Below are 20,722 nucleotides of genomic sequence, written 5' to 3'. Positions count from 1 at the left end.
TCTCATTTGTCATAATTTCCAAGTCTTTCTGCTTCTCTCCTTTGCTAGTGTTGACTTGCTTTGAGTTCCTCCACCAAAATCCTTAAGGCAGACACGTTAACTTGGTGGAGATTTTTATCACCTCTCTCAGCAATAAAAAGCTTTCCAAAATCCCGTATTGTTCATCAACTTGTCTCTAGAGAACCACTTTAAAACATAAAGAAGTCTTCTTAAGTCCAAACCTCCATGGGTACCATGGACTCCTTTGTTCCAACAGAGGGAAGCAAGTACTCTTCCTCCAGAAAACGAAAAGGGAATTGTACTAAAAACCCACGAATCTTTTTCAGTTCTTCTGCTGCTTTCACAGGATCATCATTTGCTAATTTGGGCTTGCTGATGAAGTCACGCAGTTGGGTTAAATTATTCACCTGGTCACTGGGAAGGCATCGAAAAACCTGATTAAAACAGAAAGAAGTGGCATGTTATTGCAGGGGAAATACTGCAATGCAGAGTTCCTGAGAAAACGTCTAATACAAATTCCCTGGGATGGAAGTGACTTAATTAAGAGCCTGGAGAATGGGTAAGGAAGATGTACGTGCCTATCTATGATATGGCTGGAACAGGCAGAGGGGAAGCTCCAGGGCTTCTTCTTATCACTGCAAAAGCTCATTAAAAACCAGAAGTAAAATTTGTTTCTACTCCAGTTACGCCAGCTAGAAGCAGTAAGTACACCATGGCCACTCAGTGGAGCTACAACTGATACAAATAAAAGGAGAAATCAGAACTGCTGCCTTCTTGGGCTGCTGTCACATTTTGAGGATGCACGTACTCCAGTGTCTTATTCACAGCTCTTGCATCCAACACTACTCATTCCTTGAAAGCATCTCTGAAGGTCCCACCCCAGGAGCTGGACCTGCTGCACTTGCCCTCCCTGTGCTGCTTCTCCAATTGGCACCTGCTGCCCCTGTGTGGGAAGGAGAGAAGGGAAAGGCACCACATTCCTCACCTTATCAAAGATGGTGGCATTGCGAGCTGCTGTAGAAATCCACACCTCCTTGAAAAATTTATCACAAACAGGATCCTGGTGTTCCGGACTGAGATCAGAGCCGCCAAGGACTACCCTGAGAGGACAAAGTGATTGATGCTTATGGAAGCTCAAGCACTGGGTACTCCCCGTCTTGAGAAATTCCAGGAGATGAAAAATTTCCTTGGGACTTGCCAAACCCCGTGTGCTCCAAGCACCCTCCTGCTCCTGTCCCCTGCAATAGTCTCTCAGCTGTAACACTGCTCAATTTTCTATTCTTGTTTCTGTGCAATAACTGTCCAGATGGGAAATGGAGGGGGAGAGGGAGAAAAAGAAATGCCAGTGAAACAGCAGCAGAAGTCTGGGCTAATTCCGGGCCAGGCAATGCTAAACCTGAGCAGGCAGCAACTCTATAGGTCTGAAAGGCTGTGGGCAGGCAAAAGCCTGAGCAAGCCCTGCCTGCATCCTACTCACTGCCAGCCCTGTGCATCCCACCTGAAGCACCGCAGCCGGAGGGACTGGGCAAACTTCCCAGCGCTGTAATCTTCCCCATCCATCACAGAGGGGATGGTCTCAGTGTCCTGCACGATGATGGCCATCTCACTGTCCCGCTTCCCCAGCATGCTGCGGTCATTGATGTTGGCAGAGCCTGGCAAGGGGGAGAACGAAGCACCGGTAATGCACCACGGCTGCATGAGGTGCTCCTGTACACCCTCCATCACCACCCTCCGCATGTCTCATCTCCACGGGGGACCATCTATGGCTTTGCAAGGTAAAACTCTGACCAGAGGGCTTTCTTATGGAAACACAGACCCTGAGAGCCAGGATTTGGGGAAGGGAAAAAAACCCCTCCAACTAATTTTTGCAGGCTTCAAAAGCTTCAGGCTTGGAAGAAGGTTGAAACATAGCCAAGCCCAGGCCAATGTTTTTAAAAGTTTACTCTCTCTGAAACTTCCCAGATACTTTTGCTGAAGGATATCACAGCTTTCAAAGGGCTTAACTGCATTTGGCTTGGATACGAGGCTACCTGACACAGGAGGGGCTTCATGGGTAAATCTGCTTTCATCTTTAGTAGGTAAAGAAAGGAAGCTTTTCATTTGCATCTGGAAAGCAAGGGATTTGGGGGGAGGGAGATCTAGGAAGAAGGATGTAATCTCCTTGTTGTGAGTAACCAACACCCAGGCCCTCCTGTCCTGCCAGGACCACACTTCATGTCTGCAGACACAAGGTCCCCCAAGGCCCTGTGTGACCTTCGCACTATTGGACGTGTTTCTTCTCTACTCCTTGCCCTGTGCTTGCTGCAGCATTACCGCACACTGTGGAAAACCCAGACACCAGCAAGGGGAGGTGTGCTTTCCGGAGGGTTGCAGAGGGGCCACCTCCCCAGCGGTGGGATCCATGGGTGTTCTGTACACAGTTCCTGGCTCACACTTTGGGAAATAACCACTTCGGTCCAGTGCTGCTGAAGGGCAGCAGATGTTTCGTCTGTTGCATTTCTACTGCATGCCTCTGGCTGTGCCTTGCAGAGAGGTCCCTCTGAAAATGCACCACCATGCTCACATAAGGGTTTATGTGCATACGGCGGTTCCAGCCCTGACTGCACAGTGCTGAGAGCTCCTCTTGCAGGGCCTGACACCCACAGCGTTGCTTGAGACCAGCTGAGGCTTTATCCCCCAACCCAGTTTCTCTGTCCCATGCAGCCATCAGAAAGAAAGGACTGGAGACACCACAGCACTTGTTGGGCTCCAAAGGAAACACAAGATGCAGCCAGTGATAGGAGTCAGATCATTAACCCACAGAAATGACCAAACAACCCCCAGCTCCAGAAAAGACCCTCAGGCACCAGGTAGCCATTTAGCCTTCCCAGTGACTGAACTGACTCAAGGGGACCTAACACCTCCCACAAGAAAAATGAGCTGAGCCCTTCTCTGTCCTTTTACCTGTCTCTCCTGCACAGTGGCACCATTAGCATATTATTTCCACGCACTGCCTTTCATGAGTGGAAAAGGGATGACACTGCCTCCCCATCATCTCATCAGCTGGCACAGATGCAAATGCTGCATAAAAATCTGCCCTCAGGCTTAGAGGTACAGAAAACAGAAATAAAGAGCTGTCTCAGCCCCCCCCAGATCACAGTTGCAACAACACTGCTCCTGCTGTAACACTGATGAAACCAACTCTGAGCTGCTCTGTGTGCTGGAGATGAGATCTGACCCCACAGAGGGTAACAACAGAGGAGCAAACCTAACCACAGGTCATCTGAGACTACAGCTGAACTTCTGCACTGAAGGAAGGCAGTATTCTGAGTCTTAAAAATCTGGTATTAAGTTATTCTTTGGCAAAGCTTTTGTTGCTAATACAACAGATCAAAAAAGGTTTCTTTAAAGAAACAGGCAAAACAACTGCTTTTCTGCTCCAATGTAGAGCTCCGAGCCTGAAGTCTCTTTGTCTTTGCTGCATGGTCTCACAATAAATATGGTAAAAAGAAATGGATGAAATGTTATCTATTACTTGTTATAACGTATTTCCCCATTCTTAGGAAATGGAGCTGATAAATGACACATGTTGTCCAAAGCTTCCAAGTTTTATGGCACAGTCTGTTCTTTAAGGAACAGATGACAAGTCTCACAAGTCTTCCAGTTAGAGCAGAGTTTGATACAAGACAGATGGACAATATTCCCTGCACTGGAATTCTCTTCACTGTTACACTGAGATTTAAAACCATTTTAGAAAAACAAATTAAATGACAGTTCTCCACATCCTTTCCTCCCTCCTACCTACCTTCCTGATGAACTTATGCACTTGTTTTTTGGGTGTTTTTCTTTTTAAACAACAAAATATTCCACAAGAAAGAAATCACAGCATAGAAAAGCACACAGCAGCACAGCCTGCACTGAATACGGGGCAGAGAAATGAAGGGTCTAATACAGGTATAATTGAGTGGTCCAAACCCCCCCACAAGCCCCCTTGCTCACCGATTATAACTGTGTTGTCATCAGCAATAAGCAGTTTGCTGTGAACATAGATGAGCTCTGTGACTAGTTTCCCTTCCAACTCGGCATATGTTCTAAGTCCACAGAACGATATGTAGTTTATCCACTTATCTCCAACTGAAAATTAAACAAGATGAGGGATGAGGGAGGTGGAAAAGAGAAGAAAGAGAAAAGACCCTTTATATAAAGGCCCACATGAATAACAATTCACTTTTGACTTTAAAAATAATAAGAAACAGATAATGGAAATTAGTTCATAAATAGACTTTACAAGCTGCCTGTGGGCTTCCTGTGCTGCTCTGATCCACTGCGTGCTTGAATACTTCCACTATGGCAAGAAATTACCCTGATCTCCCATGCAGCATGCCAACTGCTCACAATTGACCCAAATGTCTTAAAATAACTGGACCATGCAACTGTTCTTCTGCAAATCCTGCAGAAAAGGAGCTGGAAGCAGGTGTTCTGTCCATGCACAGTATGGAAATATGTCCTAATGTACTTGTCTGCAGTTCAGATTTATGCAAAGACCCAGAAGGAATGAGGCATTACATACACCCTAGTATTTGTGACATGTAGATTTTCATGGTGCTCCCATTCCCAGCAGAGCAATTTCAAGTTGGCACCCTCATGGCAAGGAATCAGCTCAGAAACAGCATCCTGCTTAGACAGGCTTTTCCTCTCTGTGTTTGACAACTGCCAGAAAGAAACGCAGGGTGGGATTCACAGGGGAGGCTGAAGGCTTGTCACTCCCAAAAAGCATGCCCCCAGGACATTTTCCAATCAACACGATCCTGAGCAGCTGCAACCTCTGCTGTCTCCTCCCTGGGGTCCTCCCCTCCTCCAGATCAGGGCTGCATCCAAGCATGAAGTCTGACAACTGGCCATGGCTTGCTTGCGTGATCCGAAAGACCTTGCTATGGAATAACAGTAGAGGAGGAGGTCACTCACCAGCCCCATGAACCCATAGCACACGTTGCTGTGAGATGCCCCAGTCACAGCAAGCCATGTTAATAAGAAGCTGGAAAATCTGATTTTTGTGTCAGACGTATCCATCAAACAGCAGCATCCCAAGACTAAAAAACAGAGGAGAGGAATAAAGCTCTTACCCTCTGTCTTCAGCTGGGCCAGGATTGAGTTTTCTCCTCGGCACATGGTCCTAGAAAGAAGGTAGGCAGCCGTCAGCACCACCGCAACTCAAGGAACAGCATATGGTGAAGCAGAACCAGGCAAGGTAAATCACAAACACAGATGCCTCTTAAATACCCTGCACAAGCAGAAGAAACACAGTGCTTCCAGAGCACACATTCTTCCCAAATGACTGTTGATATATCATGGACTGCTCATTTCCTAAAAGAGCTCATACCAATCTGCAGAGGAGCTGGGGAGCATTTTTGCCTTCTAGAGCACACCTCAATGACAATAAATGTGTTACAAACAGGGCTGCTACTCTCTGTGCCACAGGTCTGAATGTGAAATTGCATTAAGAAAATAACATGTGCAGAACACCAGGTCAGGGAGTTTGTGTGATTATGGCTGGGCTGGAAAAGCCACAGCCTGCATCTCATTCAAAGAACCCAACTCATGAGCAATTTCTCAAGACCTATGGTAGCCCTTGCAGAAGAAAGATCAGGTAAAAGGGCCTAGTTAGAGACATGCTGCTTTCCTTCTGCTTGTGTTTCCTGTCCTGCTACTCACCCTTCTGGATGTGCAGTAGGATCCCTGCAGACCAGCAGACAAGGAAGATTTTTTTCTGTTTCCACAGACATACCATAACACAGCAGCTTTCCAGTAAAACCATCATGTCTTGGACCATCTTGCCTTCCTCTACAGCCCATTTCCAGCACAGGGCTACTTGGCACCACTGTGTCTCATTCCTTCCCATGAGACCTACTGGGTTGCAAGTGGCCCCCAAAAACATCCATGCCTGAGCAGGGGGATCACATTGGGGAATATGCTGTTGCTGGCAGAGCCAGGAAAAGAACTGGCCAAAAAGGTAGATTTAGAGACAAAGCCCAGCTAAAGAATCTGCAAGGCTGCATGCTCTCTCCTGGCTCCAATGGTGATGGGGATGCTGCCAGAAGGAACCATAGTAAGCACCATGGGATGTGCATACTGGAAAGCATAACCGTAGAGAGGGTAGAGAACTCAAGAGTCAAGAAGTACTGGTTTGATGAGTTAAAAGGAAAGTGTTATGCTGCACATGGGGAGCAACTGAGAGTCAGGAATTGGTGGGTTTCTATAGGGGATTGGGGGACCCACTATGCCAGGGCAGAGGCACAGATTTCCCCTCATCTGTAACGGTATTTGCCTGCAGAATGCACCAGGCTTTACCCACTGCACTTCCCTACTCAGCTAGCATTGCCTCACCTCCTGATGCAAACCCTGATGCTGGCAAATACATGAGCTATACTACTAAGTGAAAGCTACTGTTTTCTCATTTTCCAAACACTGTGCACATGTGGACAACATCTAGCATGACGCCATGTGGATGGCAGCTGGAGCCTTGGGCATCACCAGCAGCCAGCAGAGGTGACCAGGGAGGTCTCCAATAGCCCTGCCTACAGCAGGGCTGCCTGCAGTACCTGTAGTTGAAGTGCATTATGGCCTGTAGCGCGCTCCCCCCGCCAGTTGAAATGTCTCCTTCAAACCCAGGCAGCAGTGGGATCACCACGTATACTCGGAAACGCTTGTTTTCCCTGAAAAGATAGCATGGGGAATGTTAGCCTGCAAATGTTACAGCTTCCTCCAAGGTGAATGCCCCTGGTTTCACTTTTTTTGTGCTAACCAACTTGGTTTTCATCCACAGCTACTACACAAATTTTAAGAGAGCAAAGTGTGAAGTGTATTTCCATCTATGAAGTGTATTTTCCATGTATCTTCATCACCTGTCATCAGTACTTCAGTAAGTGCTCAGACCTTCAGGAGGAGAAACAGATAGCAAAAAAAGCTAAAGGAAAGAAACACATTTTCACTAAAGCTCAAAGGCATGGTAATTGTTTTGCAGATTGTGCCTGCCACTATATAAGTTCATTTGAGCACCCTGATAGTCCAGTCACACCGATACTGGTGCAGACTGGTGCATACAACTGCCTAAGATTACAAAGCTACCACAGGCAGAAAACCCAAATCTAACATGATATTCTCACTTCATCCTGTTTTTTAGAAGTCAGAAACATCACAAAGGCTGGAATAAGCGCCGGGCACAAGCAAAACATCTATCGCTCAAGGAAGGCAAGTATTTTACTGATACATCACAATCCACAAAAACTCAGTTCTAGATTTCCCCCAAACTAAACTATACTCTATAACCGTGATCTGACTTAGAACAAAAGCTGCAATTGTGGCAGTGCTTGGGGCTTTTCTTAAAGCCCACCTTTGGGTTTTCTGTGCTGACAAAGGCTAGACGCATCTGCTTTGCCAGCGCTTTCCAGGCACCCTGGGGTATTGGCAATCCCCTGCCCTGCGCACCGGAGGAGGATGCTCCATTGCAGGGTGCTGCCACTAGATGGCAAACACAGTTTAACCAGGACAAAACCATTCCAGCAACAGTCTGAAGATAAACCTGTCCACGATTTTTGTTAAAAGTATTCCTTCCTCGGGCAAGTGCGTATGAATTTAAGGGCCCAGGAATCATGAAGCACGGGGGTCTCATGAGCTGGGAGAGAGACAGTGAGGACTTGTTTCTTTTATTTCAACCAGCGCTTCCTTATAGCTGTGCTATGCACTGTAAACTAGCCTTAGTTTGTCAGCAGATCTCAGGAACAGCTAATGAGGTTTTAACTGTACACAACAAGAGACTTTGAAATGAAGCCTGTTTGTATCATGAAAAAGATCTACCAACAAAAGCATTCCCCAAAAAGCAGCTTATTTGTCCAAGCCCAGTGTTTACTGAACTAGTTAGAGAGCCACCCATGGGAAAAAAAAACCAACACAAAAACCAAAAAGAGGAAACCAAGAAAAGAACATTATTAGTTACATTATCAGTAGAAAATATTTAGTCTAGAACAGTGAGAAGTATACAAGCTTAACTAAAGACCTTAATTTACAATTAAACGTGTATGTCACCTACCCTGTTTTCCCAGGGCAGTTGGAACATGAGCATTATGATACAAACCATTTAGGTCTGAGTTTACTTTTAATCTTAGGCAATGCCAAGTACTCGGGAGTGTGCAGAATTTGAATCTTATATTTACTGAGAAATCACCAACATTAAGCTGGCACAGTACAGACGTATAATTGGAGTAACACAGAAGCGAGCATCACATCCGAAAATGGGTCACTGAAGAATTCGTGTGACTCCCTTTTGCGCCAGACTTTCTGATACCTGGACAGAAAGATACCCACTACGTAAACTTTACATAACAGGAAAATCTTAACAGATTACCTGGAGAATTTGCTGCTACCTCAGTAGCATTGCTAGAAGCAGGCAACAGATGCAAAGGGTCCATACCATCAGTTCTCAAAGGCAGGAAAGGCAGTCTGGAGCGGCTTTCCAAGGGTACACCAACCAGCACAGAGATGCCGTGTCTGGCTGCCTGCGAGCCTCGAGGTTGAATGCAAACACAGCAACACCATTTCCAGCAGCACTGGCACCACTCCTCATCTACCCTGTGTAAGAATATCCACCCCATCTTTTCATCCTTAACTAATATCAATTATATGGGCTATGCACTGCAGCTCGGATTATCAGCAACTCCACCCTGTTACTCTGCCCATAGCAGGTAACACCCATGCTCTCCCAGTCTGAATAGTGCTCCTCTTTTCACAGTGCCTCTGAACAAAGTCTGGCTCACGGCAGCTCCTGTGGCCTTGCAGATTCTCTCTGTTCCCTGGTGGCTGTCTGTCTTGGGTTACCTGCCTCTACCCAAGTGGGAATTTCCAAGCTGAAGTGCCAAAGAGAGAAATATTTCTGTGACTCTGGAGAGAACACCTCTGGGAAAGCATCCCCTGCATAGCTCTGGACAATTACGATATGGAGAAAGTAAGAATTGCAAGAAACATCTCCATGCATGATGCAAAAGCACATGAGAAATGAAAGGAAGAAGTTTAGAGTTTTCTGTGAACCAACCCAGCAAGGCCAGGATACAGTTTTAGACTATGACATTTATGTACCTTAAGGAGCAACCTTACACAAGGCGGTACAGGATGAAAGCAAAGACAAGCTTTATTAATTTAATTTTTATATTTTTGTTAATTAATAATCAGCAGGTACCTGTGGTGTTAATGTTAACAACAGGTTAGGTGTGCTGAAGTAAAAGGAGTATCTAAAACATGGCTGGATTTGATCCATCCAGGAACAAACGATGGTTCCCTTGCAATGGGGATTGTAAATACCCTCCAGCACTTACCAGAAAAAATTGTTCAAACAATAGCTGAACCCCACAGTCAAATCCTTGAAATCTGTTTGCTTCCTCTATCTGAAGCCAATACTCTCTATAGATAATTTGAATAAACCACAATTCCTAGTTCAACCTTCTTACCCATTAACTTGACTTACCACACACACACACACACACAGAGTTCAAGACTGGTTGGCTGTGAAGCGAAGGTGTCTCTGAACCAGAGTATCAAGAATTTGCTTTTAAACATGTTCCATAGTTAAAAACGCATTTGCACCATAGTAAGTCCAGAAAAATCACTTTGTGGATGCAAAGAAACCACAAAAGTCTTGCCGCTGCAAACACAAGCAGACGTTGGACCACATTGGTTCTGCTGTGGGAAAGCTATTGTACAGTTGTGTTCATTAAGATATTATTTTACACCACACCATATAAATGCACCTGGAAGACTTTCATTGCCTTGTTAAGAACAGGTTACCTGTGAGCTTTAAGAATCCTCTGTGCGATTGCATCGCCGATCTTGTTCCAGACAACTTTGTCATCAGCGCAGCTAATAAAAAACTGGTTCTGCAGGAAAAGCAAGCAAAGCGCTGTCAGACACTGTCAGTGAGGAACAAAAAGATACTTATTTCAGACCAAGAGCAACTCAAGATAGCTGGTTTGTGTGCCACTTGAGCGGATGCTTTTTAAAAATTATCATTAAATAATGCATGTCTGTGCTCGCTTAGGGAATTAATTAGTCCTTATTAATCACACTCCTTGGAAAATGCATTTAACAAGCAACCAAATAAAAGGCGGGGGGGGGGCGTGTGAAGGGAAGGACAGAGAAAAAGAGGAGAATAAGCATCTCTAATCAGCCAGCTCTGCGAGTCACTCCAGCACAGGAGATTCCTTCAGCTCAAGGCTGTACAGACCCAAGATCAGCTCTGTGAGAGAAACATTTGGGCATGAGTTGGGGACACTGCAAAGCCATGGACGACACAGAAGACTATCGGACAGGCCATGAAAATTGCTGGCAGTTTTGCAAATAGGCTTATAAAGGAGAAGTCTACTTTTTTCCACCTTATGGTCAGAAGGCTGTCGGGGTACATACCTATCGGCCTGAAGACCACTGAAGTCAAGGGAAACAGCTCCAAAAATTCAGAGCAGATGCTGTATTAATAACCATAAGTGTCTAAATTCATAAAAAATTAGACCAAACCTCAAGAAGCAGCATTACCCTCCTGATGGCTGCAAGCCAGGCCCCGAGCATCAGGACCCTCCTGCTTTCCCTCATTGCCACTCACTTCTATATATATGTAGTGCTTGCTGTTTTCTATCACGCTGACATAGGCATTGTGGATGGACTCCTCGTGGTATTTAATGCCAGCCGACCAGTCAGCAGCAGAACGGATCACCTGGAAACCAAGAGATGAACACCTTCAGCTCTGTCCCATCCAGGACACCATAGCATTGCAACTGAGTTATTTAAGAGGCAATGCTCTTCCCTCATACTTTTTGCCTCTCAGGATTTCACTAAGTAAGGTAGTATGTGCAACAGTTACCATTTACACTGCATTTGTAATAAGGAGAAAAGCTGCTCAAAAACAGTATTAATGCTTAATAATGTTGTGATTAAAACCCAAGTACCGTGTCCCATTGCTGTGTTACTGCTCTCTCCAACCTGACAGCTCTAGATGCAATAGAAGCAGCAAAGAAGTTCTGTTCTTGCTTAAGGTCTCATGATAAACTGCTTTTAAAACAACTATACTTCCAAGCTTTACAAGCACGTGTCTGAACAGTGATCTCTTGTCCAGCATTTTTGCAAGCCAGTGTCCAGCTGGGGCAATGTCTTTTTCCCACAAACAGGCTACATCATTACACAGTCGGTCTGATAACGCAGGACGTGTCTTTGCCCTGAGCAGTAAAGGTCATTTACTATTTCTGCCAAATTCTTGCATAAGCCATCCCATTTGTGGTGATACAACTTTTAAAATTCATAGCAGTTCAGCTGCTCACACTTAACCATTGATTTTCGCTGTAAGTCCCCTTTCCAAGTAGATACTGCATGATCCCCAGGGCACATTCTCCCCTTGCCTCCTGCAGTTCTTGTGCAAGAGAGCCAAACCAATACGAGAAAGAACCTTTGTTCATGCTCTCAGCCAGGCTGAGCAAGCCCCACAGCAGACAGCTTCCCATCCCCAACAGCCAGAGATGCCACAGCGTCTTCCTCTCCTGCACTTTGAGCCAAGAAGCAACCACACTATGCCCTGAGTGACATTTTCCTAGATGGAAATGTAGTTTTTAATTAAGTGTTGGCAGAGTACATGCTCGGGGAAATAATTACTCATTATTACCCTCTGTCCTTAAACATTCTCAAGACAAAAATATTGAAACAATAGCCTTAAAATAGTTTTCCACAGCCATTATACCAGCACTCAGGGCCAGTCACACAGAGAACAAGATCCAAATGCTGAGAGAAATGTGAAATGCATCTGTCAGTAGGTATAAAATCCTGATCTTTTACATGACACAACAAGATTTTTCCCTGGAAATCCCCCCAGTGGATTTCTTTTAGTTCTCCATGTCCAGCCTCTGCTTTGCTCCATGTTATTCTCCCTGTTCCTGAACTCTGCTGTCATACTGTCATCACCAGTAGTGTTACAATGGACAAGGATATGGCCCTATGGTCCAGGTGCTGTATGCCTGGACCAAACCAATCCTCTTGTCTCCAGAGCATCTGTGGAAGTGGCACTGAGGGTCATAGCTGTTATGTACCACACAACTCCTGAGCCAATTCCTTTACCCAGAGAGAAGGAGCTTTCTCCCACAGGTCACTGAAAAACAGATCCTGCAACTCTTGCCATTTAGCTGCTTTCTTGGCCAACAAAAGGGAGCACACTGCATGCTCCCAAACTGAGCACTGGGGTCACAGATACCTGAGGGAGGGAGCCAGCCTGAATGCAAGGGCCTTCACAGCCTCTACTGGTCCCCAACAGCTGCCCTTTGCTTGCATAGACCTCCACAAGGCAATGCTGCTCATGCCTGTGTGGTTTTAATCATCCATTTGGTTTGCAAAGCCAAAGCTGCATGCTCCTACACACCTCAGTCTGGGCACTGCCAAAACCCACTGAGCACCACAGCAGATGGAGCTCCTGAATAAAATTCCCCCATATGTATTAATAACGAAAGAAAAGCAGCTTTTCTGGGTAGAGAGCATGCTAATTCTTCTGTACGCACAGCTCAGGGTGCAGCCTGGAGCTTTCAGCCCTTCCACCTTCACCAACACAGCGGGCAGTGAGGAGCTGCCTCCTCCCTGCCTTTTCTCCTGCTGCAGTGAAAACCAGGGGCCATGAAGCATGTCCCTGTGGACTGAGGACCTCCAGCAAATGCAATGTGGGATTGTGCTTCAGAAAGCTTCCTAGCGTACAAAGTACTGATATTTAATCCTCTTTGCCAGTTAACTTTGTCCACGCTCCAAAGAGCTCCTTCTCCTTTTTAAGATAAGCTGCTGAGCCCTGCACTGAACAAAGTAACTTCCACTCCCTCATTTACATCAGCAACAGCTGTGGATGAGGAATAAAAATGTACTTTTCTGAACTGGGAGCTTAACAGCACCAAAGCCCCTTGCTTTGAAAGACAACTTTAGTGTGAGGACACAAGTTTATTCTAAACCAGGGATACCACCTGATGCAACAGGATTATCACTCAGCATCATCTCTTTCCAGCACCATGGCTTCCCAGCGCATCATCCACCTGCCCTTCCCTGCCTTCTTCTTCACCCCTCCACACATCGGCACCCCAGCTACACTTCACACCAAGCTGTCTCCCCTTACAGGACCATTACCCCACAACAATGTGCCACAGCTTGTCCCAAAAGGCTGGCTCAGCATCACCAGGTACGCAGCTGACACCAGGTACAACAGATGGTGTCTTCATGCTCCTTCCTCTCCTCTCCCTCAGGCCCCTCAATAGCTGTGCTTGTCATCCCTTTAACTTCTTTAACCCATACAACAGCAACAAATTTGATGTTTGCTGAGGGCTAGTGCATAACTCCTGAACAGTGCAAGCTCTCATGCAGACTTCAAAGAGGTAATGTTATTAGCCATTGCCAGAACATTAAATTTTCATTGCATTTGTATCAGGAACTGGATATTGCCTCATGCAACATCTTTTGCAGTGCTGGCTTTGGCTGATAACTGCAAACCCTGGAATGGAGACAGAGATGGAAAAAGCCTGACACTGCCTTTGGCAGATGGCTATTTGACTCTTGCAAAAAAATCAATGTGCAATCACATCGCTATTGAGAGCAAAGCCCAGAAGTTCAAAGGAAAAAGGGTAAAAGACCATGTCTGACTAACCCGTGGAGCTGCCAGGCTCCTTCCCTCCTTCCCAGCCCTGCCCTTGTCAGGGGCATTCCCGTGGTCCCCACCCACCTGAAAATGCTTTCCTGCACCTCTCCTCTGACAAAGTAGAGCAAAACCAGATGGTACGATGAGGTCAAACTGTGTTGTTGATAGGTCAGTGGCTTGGGCTTGCAGCAATATTGAAATCTCCACAGATACTTTGTGTTTCCCTTCCTCTGATCTGCCCACAATTGAAGACAGATTCGCGAACAAGCTCAGAAAGAAGAAAATCAGCAGCCAGACTTTCTTCAATCACCCCACACCCAAGGACAAGCACTGGAAGCTGGATTTTACCCCAGGGCAGTAACTTCTACCTCTGAAGTCCCTACATAGCACTAAAACAGGGAACAACATGGGCTTGGCTGTTGGCCAGGCAACGGATTCAGTATCAAGAAGAACTACAATATTTGAGCTAGGTTTTCTGGATAAAAAGTTAGTGAAAGGTTTTATGGAATTGCTTATTTCTGCGCTGGACTGTACCACTGGAAGGAGACATAAGCACCCGCAGCCCTCCTGTCCAAAACTAATACATTGGACAGATAAGAGGTTGATACTCCTGTGACTGCAGGAAAAGAGAAGCTGTGCAGGGACGCCCTGATGCACATCCCAGGAGCTCCAGAAACCGGCAAACTGGAAGGAGGTGGTTTGTGTGTGTAGATCCAGTCTGCAGGCGTCTTCCCCTCTCCCCACCTCCTGCAGCAGCCAAATCTGAAACCCTCAACAGGAGGAGAGCCTGAGCCACTCACTGACCTACAGCAGGGACTACAGGGATGCTTCAGGGCACTTGTGTCATCTGGGGATCAATGGAAACCAGGCCAGTGTCAACACTGTGAAGAAGACTGCCAACGTTACAGTATGTGCATGCAAAACCGTGGCGCAAACCTTGAGGACATCATCCAGAAATCATAAGCAAGCAGCCCAGGGTCAAGGAACCTGTGTCCACGCAGGGTGCACCAGCCTGGGCAGAGGAGCCACCCTCACCACTTCCACCATGCTTGGTGCTGCAAATGCTCTTCCCCACCGTCTTCCCTCATACTGGGAAGGCTGGTACATTGCAGGGCAACATGCTTTCAGGCTAATATCATATGGTTTTATTTATCTGTCTCTAAGCAGGGCTGGGCTACCCTGACAAGTCTCTAAATGCTGCAATTTGACATAAATTAGAAATGAGCAAGGCAGTTCCAAATGAATAATTTACAAGACAAACCTGCTTTCTTTTTGCTGTTTATGGCATCACTGAGAACAGCCCGTCATTTCCTGGAACATATCAGTTATTTGCAATGCCCCAACAATGCTGTGACAAGGCTAGTTTTCAACAGCTCACCCATCACTCAGCACTGGTGTATGCAGCATTTAACAGTCACTGTTTGAGCTTCATCCTTCTTTTCCACAGGCTGATGCCCTAAGCCAGCAGCTCTGCAGTATGGACTGAAGGAAATCTGGACCTAGACTATGCTCAGTTCAGTTTCTCCTTAGGGAACTGTTTCCAATTCTTAACCAGTAGAGCTTAACTTTTTGCTACAGCAAACCCCACGATTTAGAAGCTGAGGCTTACATTGTGGTTAGAGCACGCTCAGGGGACACAAGCCCCCTCACTTCCATAAGAACAAAGTTTCCCAAAAAGCTGGTGTCACGGACACAGTTGGGGAGGCATTTACAGCCACAAGGAAGCATGATGATGCCTGAAGCCAGACTATTTCTCAACAAGCTGTGAGCATTGTTTTGGACGTTGATGTAACACACCCAAGATCCATGACAAGGTCCCTGTGCTGGCCATCCCTCACACCATGTGGGGAGGAGCAGACAATGCCCTGGCAACCCACAAACCCAGAAAAAATGTGTCTTGTTACACCAAGCTTCCCCAAGTGGTACTGATATTGGGGTAGATCACTTCTTACAAAGAGCAAAGGCATGCATTTTTGCTGGTTTTGGTCTAATTGATCTTATTTCATACATCTTTCATCCACACAGACACACAACTGTTTCGCTGCTTCAGCATAACTATTTTGACTTTATATTCTTCAACAAGTCCATGTGTCTGCTGGGTAACAATAGTATTCAATATATGCACTCAGTCTAGCTAACTGGGTTTTTAAATACAGGTATCTCTGCAATTATGGCTGTGAGGATGATTGTCACAAATAAGACTGTGGGCTGACTGTGCAGAACTGCAGAGGACCCACAGGGCTGAGTGGCTGCATAATAAAATACAGATGAAGTTCAGAAAGCAACATCTCTGAGATTCCACTTAATGCTGGGCTCTAGCTGACCACCAAATGTTCGAGTGAGGCATCAGGGGCCTGGTAGACTGCTCTAAGATTCGAGATAAATATTCAATGGGCAACCTCAACCCATCAGACCTTCCCAAAATGTAACAAATAAATGTTAGGCATTAGAGGAAGAGCAGCAGAAAACAAAACAGCAAATTACACAGCCATACAAAGTCATGGTGTTCCCACAACTTTAGTACTGCATACAGATTGGTCCTTTTACCTCAAAGGTGGAGGTATAAATTAATGCATTTCTAGTGAAAGGGTTGCATTATTTTACTGTAATTTAGGACACGACCACCTATGCTGTGTAATTTTATAATTTCAAGTTCTGCAGAGGGTCTGTCAGGCATCGACATTTCCTGCTGGAAAGATGCAAACAAGCTCTTTTAGGAGAATGTAAGCAGCCCATCAACACCCACCTGGACTGTGGCATGAACAGCCTCGGGCACCTGATACTTCAACTCATTAGCAGTTTGCTGGGATTTTGGCAGCAGGAATGGGTAGGACAGGGATCGGTATTTGGGCTTCATAATCTGCCCGGGGAAAAAAAAAGAGAATAAAAGCAACTCGAAGACACTGCAACACAGCAGAATAACATTAAAAAATAAAATGCATGCCTGTGGAGGGCACACGGATGAGGGAGGGGTTGTGTCCCCAACAGCAATAGGGGGACACAATTTATTTGTGTCCCCAACAGCGATGCCCGCACCCCACCTTGGCGAAGTTCCAGCGCTGGATGAAGTGTCGGGCAACATCCCGTGCCGCTTTGCCGTGCACCACAGAGGAGATGTCATGCCAGGGCATCCTCGGGGTGGTGTATCTGTCAATAAAGTCTTCAGGACAGGAAAGCATATTTAGACCTCCTCAATAAGAAGACACGAATGTGGAAAAGCGTGGCATCCCCCCCTCAAATGGAAGTTTCTGAGAAACAGCACCGAGGGCTGTGCAGAATAATCATCATGCAATCGCCTGCAGTCCAAGTCCATGGACCGGAACGGCATAATTGGCCCTAGAACCTCTCAAAGGCAGTTTTGCTGCTTCTTCCTAGCAGCCAAATCAAAATTGCCTCATTACCTCTGTCTCAGTAGCAGGAAAAACTACAGTTTCAGGCTGAAAAGATGCAAAAGAGGGTTTGGGGGAATGTAATGATTTCCAGGGTGCATAGGCACTTACCAGCAAAAGGTTTGTCAAGTTGAACCCAGTCTTTAAAGACAAAGTTGCAATAGTCTTTTCCGTGCCAGAACCTGGTTTCCCCAAGCAGCTCACCAACACCTGTCTTCAAGCTGCGGATGGATCCTTTGTCTGTCACAAGCAAACAAGACAACAAAAACGCTCCAAAGTCATGTCTGTCCATCGCATACCGCTGGTGAGAGACTCACTGCACAGAACAGCAATGGCAGGACCTGCCAGTCTCAGTTAGCTGAAGTTGATTTCTCCCTAGTCTTCCTGATGCTTTCAAAGGATGTATATTAATACTTTATTATTTCCTATGTTAATATTTGTTATACAATCAGAATAGGTTAGGAGTCTGTTATGGAAACAACAAGCAGATGCCGAATTCTCTATATACTGGACTGAAAAACTCACCCTATAATAATTTGTCTTTCCACTGTCCAGTGACACCAAGACATTACCGTGTGGCAGCTGCAACTGACCTTAGTGGATGTATGTACAGGAACATCACATACTTATCCACTTAATATATTTTACAATACTAAGGAAGTAATTCCAACTTCTCTGCTGGAGGGTTTATAATTCTGCCTCTATGGGAGGGTGTATTTCCTCTAACAGAAGCTAGTCTTTATTAACTAGAATAAGACGATTAAAAAACTCATGTTCCTTCATTAAGTATGTTTAATTTTGTATTTCCAAACAACGTCATCTTTTGATACAATTTTAAATGTTAACAAATGGATCCAAAATTCCAAATTGGTGGTGATTAAAAATGGTCTAAAATATTCCATCCTAACAGGATCCCTTTTCTAGAGTGCATATTTTGGTGCAGTGTGAACTCTTTCTTTCTCTACTTTTAAGGAAACCAAAAACATTGGCCTAGACCATTAACATTTAGCTAGCATTATTTCCTGACCCTGAGAGCAGTCTTCATCTACTGTGCCAAATACTACTGAAGTAATTACACAGTAATATGCTAGCAGCAGAAGCCTTGTCCCATCCAACCACATCACCAGGTAACCATGAAAACCCCTTAGCACAACCTCCTTTCAACAGTCAAAAAATACACTTTGGCAGTAGCACAACAAGACTGGTTCACACAAAGCAAGCCCTGCCAGCACTGCTGAGCCAAGCCATGCCAAAAACACCATGCAGCAGGTAAATACCACAACTGCATTAGGAAGCTTGAGTTTCTAGTGAGAGTCCAGGTGGAGTGGAGGAATCACTGACTCAGCATGCTCAAATGGGAATGGGTGGGACATGCTGTCTGGCCAAAACACACTTCATGATGTACTGAGCTCTGATGACTGTATGCTGACTCATAAATGAGCATGAGGTGACCACAGGGAAGACCACAATTAATTTCCATGAAACAAATGCATCTCTTCCTTGTTACCTACCACTACTGTATAACCAGTATTTTATAATTGGTAATTAATGCAGAATTGGTAATTAGCAGAAAACGTTAGCAAGAGGAAGATGTCAAATAACTGCTCCTCACCCTATACCAGAACTCAAAGGCATCTCTATGAGGTACCAAAACAGGCCCTTTCAACATTAGTCCAGAGATCAGGACAGGTCAGTGCTCTTAACCACCCAAATCCTTTCACAGTTGAGTATGCTTTTATTGACTTTAATGGGGGACAAAAGGGAGGTCCCAAGTTTCATCCAAACATAGGTCTGAGAGCAGCCACTTTGCCACGTCCTTTTTCTCTGTCTGCAAGTCTTCCTGCATTGGGCTTACTTCAAAGTATCCAGTGCAGAAGTTCCCAATTCCAGTAACAAGTTCCTTCCTTTGCAGGATGAGAACTGCTGAAATCATCATTTACCAGAATCAGAGCTATTTCCTCAACTGTGCCCTGTTGTTGTTATTGCAAATTTGTTGATTTGTTGGGGTTTTGTCGTTGTTTCTTTTGTTTGGTTGGTTTTTTTAATTATTATTTATTTATGCTGCAGTCTTTGTAGCTTCTGGAGAAGGCTCTTCTGCCAGAATGTTCTTAGGGGGGTGCTAAGGATGCTGGGAAATTAACAAGCAGCAAAAGCTGATCCTGGCACCCAACCTAACTCTCACCAGTTACAATGCAAACACATCCGCAGCTAAAGCCTGAAGGGGTCTGCACCTCTGCCTTCCTCCACTTACCCTCCTGAGGCTCTGTGAGCCCCTGTTTGGATTCAGTGTGGTGATGGAAGATTTTCAGGTGGGGCTTTAAACTCTGGATTATATTCGTTTGACTTCTACTGGGGTTACAGTAACCTGCAGAAAGTCAAGATGCTCTATTCATGGCAAAAACCACATGTCAACTTCTGCTGCATTGGTGCCTGATCTTGTCTGAAGACATCTTGCACAACAGGAGCTCAAACAAGATGTCAGTTTGCTGAAACTACAAGTGACCAATATGCAAAGGACCAAATTCAAGACCCAACTGGTTTTAAATCAGATGTACTGAAGCAGTGAAGCCATTGCTACATCCTGAGCTGACTGCAACCAAGGCAAACAATGCTCCACCAAGGCTTCCTCTGGCCAGAGGCAGAAGGAAGATCTGCAGGGGTTGGTGGAAACTCAAGTAAGTTCCCACCACAAGCAATATACAGCTTTAAGAGCTGAGGACTTCAGGAACAGATTTCAGGAAGGACTTCATACTAGAACAAATGTCAACCTGATCTTTGTAATTTTAGCTCTGAAGCGGTTTTTAAGTGTGGGGAATTAAAAGCTGCATTCAAATATTCAACTGTTGAATAGTATCTCCTCTCTAGTAAGTGGGTAAAGTGTGAATACTTCCACTTAAGTGAACTGATACAAACCTAGTTAACACTGGCCTATGAGGGGATAATCACATTCAGAATCTGGTTTGCTTGTTATAATAAACACAAGTCAAAAAATGCAAGAGTCAATTCTCAATTTTCCAAAAATAGAAACATTAGGCATCATGTACACTACATCATGTCATCTGATGGCTCACGACAATCGCTAATTAACTGAACGCAAATCCACTCAAAACTTTCCCTGTACATTTTGCAGTGACACCAATTTACATATCGACAACACACAGTTATTATTCAGATACTTCAGAAATTCATCAACTTCCCTGCTTTACAAAGAACATATTACCCTAGAAATTATGTGAATCTGCATGTACAGCCAACCACCCACCTCCACTCATGCTTTATATATGTTGTTTAGTTAAAAAACATTCCTTACTTGATTCACTGTCGATGCTGCTGACGCTGTCAGCATGGTGCATGCCATGTTTATGGAGGTGCTTGTATATACTGAACCTTGAAAACTTTTTGGGTTTTCCTACTCCTTTCATTTTTGATGTGTCTGGGGCATCATCAGCATTTCTCTGGAACAAGGGGCTTTCGGGGGACAGAGCTCGAGACTGCAGGGGGACACGTTCATACTCTGCTGAAGACTTAAAAGACACAAAACATTGCTGCAAGTGATGTCTGGACAGGTTACCCTTTAATTACAGATTATCAAGTATATCGATACTCAAACAACCATGAGCCAAAGCTTGCTCTGTGACGAGGACACATGTCAGTGGGAACTAGGAAT

The 20,722-nt window shown here is 45.2% G+C and overlaps 1 protein-coding gene across 5 annotated transcripts in view; it reads right to left on the bottom strand.

Moving 5' to 3' along the window:
* Positions 1–209: 209 nt before the first annotated feature.
* PLD1 (phospholipase D1, phosphatidylcholine-specific) overlaps positions 210–20,722 on the bottom strand; it is a 41,956-nt gene continuing 21,443 nt past the window's right edge. For 2 of the 5 annotated variants that reach the window (XM_010015588.1, XM_010015589.1), the window contains exons 14-25: positions 20,366–20,508; positions 17,167–17,295; positions 16,708–16,826; positions 16,413–16,526; positions 10,622–10,732; positions 9,814–9,902; positions 6,579–6,692; positions 5,103–5,152; positions 3,979–4,113; positions 1,499–1,652; positions 986–1,100; positions 210–434 (exon numbers count right to left, since the gene is read on the bottom strand). In XM_010015588.1, the coding sequence (XP_010013890.1) occupies positions 210–434; positions 986–1,100; positions 1,499–1,652; positions 3,979–4,113; positions 5,103–5,152; positions 6,579–6,692; positions 9,814–9,902; positions 10,622–10,732; positions 16,413–16,526; positions 16,708–16,826; positions 17,167–17,295; positions 20,366–20,508 (1,498 nt within the window). Of the gene's footprint in view, positions 435–985; positions 1,101–1,498; positions 1,653–3,978; positions 4,114–5,102; positions 5,153–6,578; positions 6,693–9,813; positions 9,903–10,621; positions 10,733–16,412; positions 16,527–16,707; positions 16,827–17,166; positions 17,296–19,306; positions 19,421–20,365; positions 20,580–20,722 lie in introns of all 5 variants that reach the window. The other 3 variants (XM_010015586.1, XM_010015585.1, XM_010015587.1) reach the window with 3 other exon arrangements.

This window comes from Nestor notabilis, unplaced genomic scaffold, assembly GCF_000696875.1.
Source record: "Nestor notabilis isolate BGI_N333 unplaced genomic scaffold, ASM69687v1 scaffold17085, whole genome shotgun sequence".
NCBI classification, from domain to species: domain Eukaryota; kingdom Metazoa; phylum Chordata; class Aves; order Psittaciformes; family Psittacidae; genus Nestor; species Nestor notabilis.
Note: the sequence above shows the minus strand (reverse complement) of the source record. Positions and strands in the feature narration are given on the sequence as shown.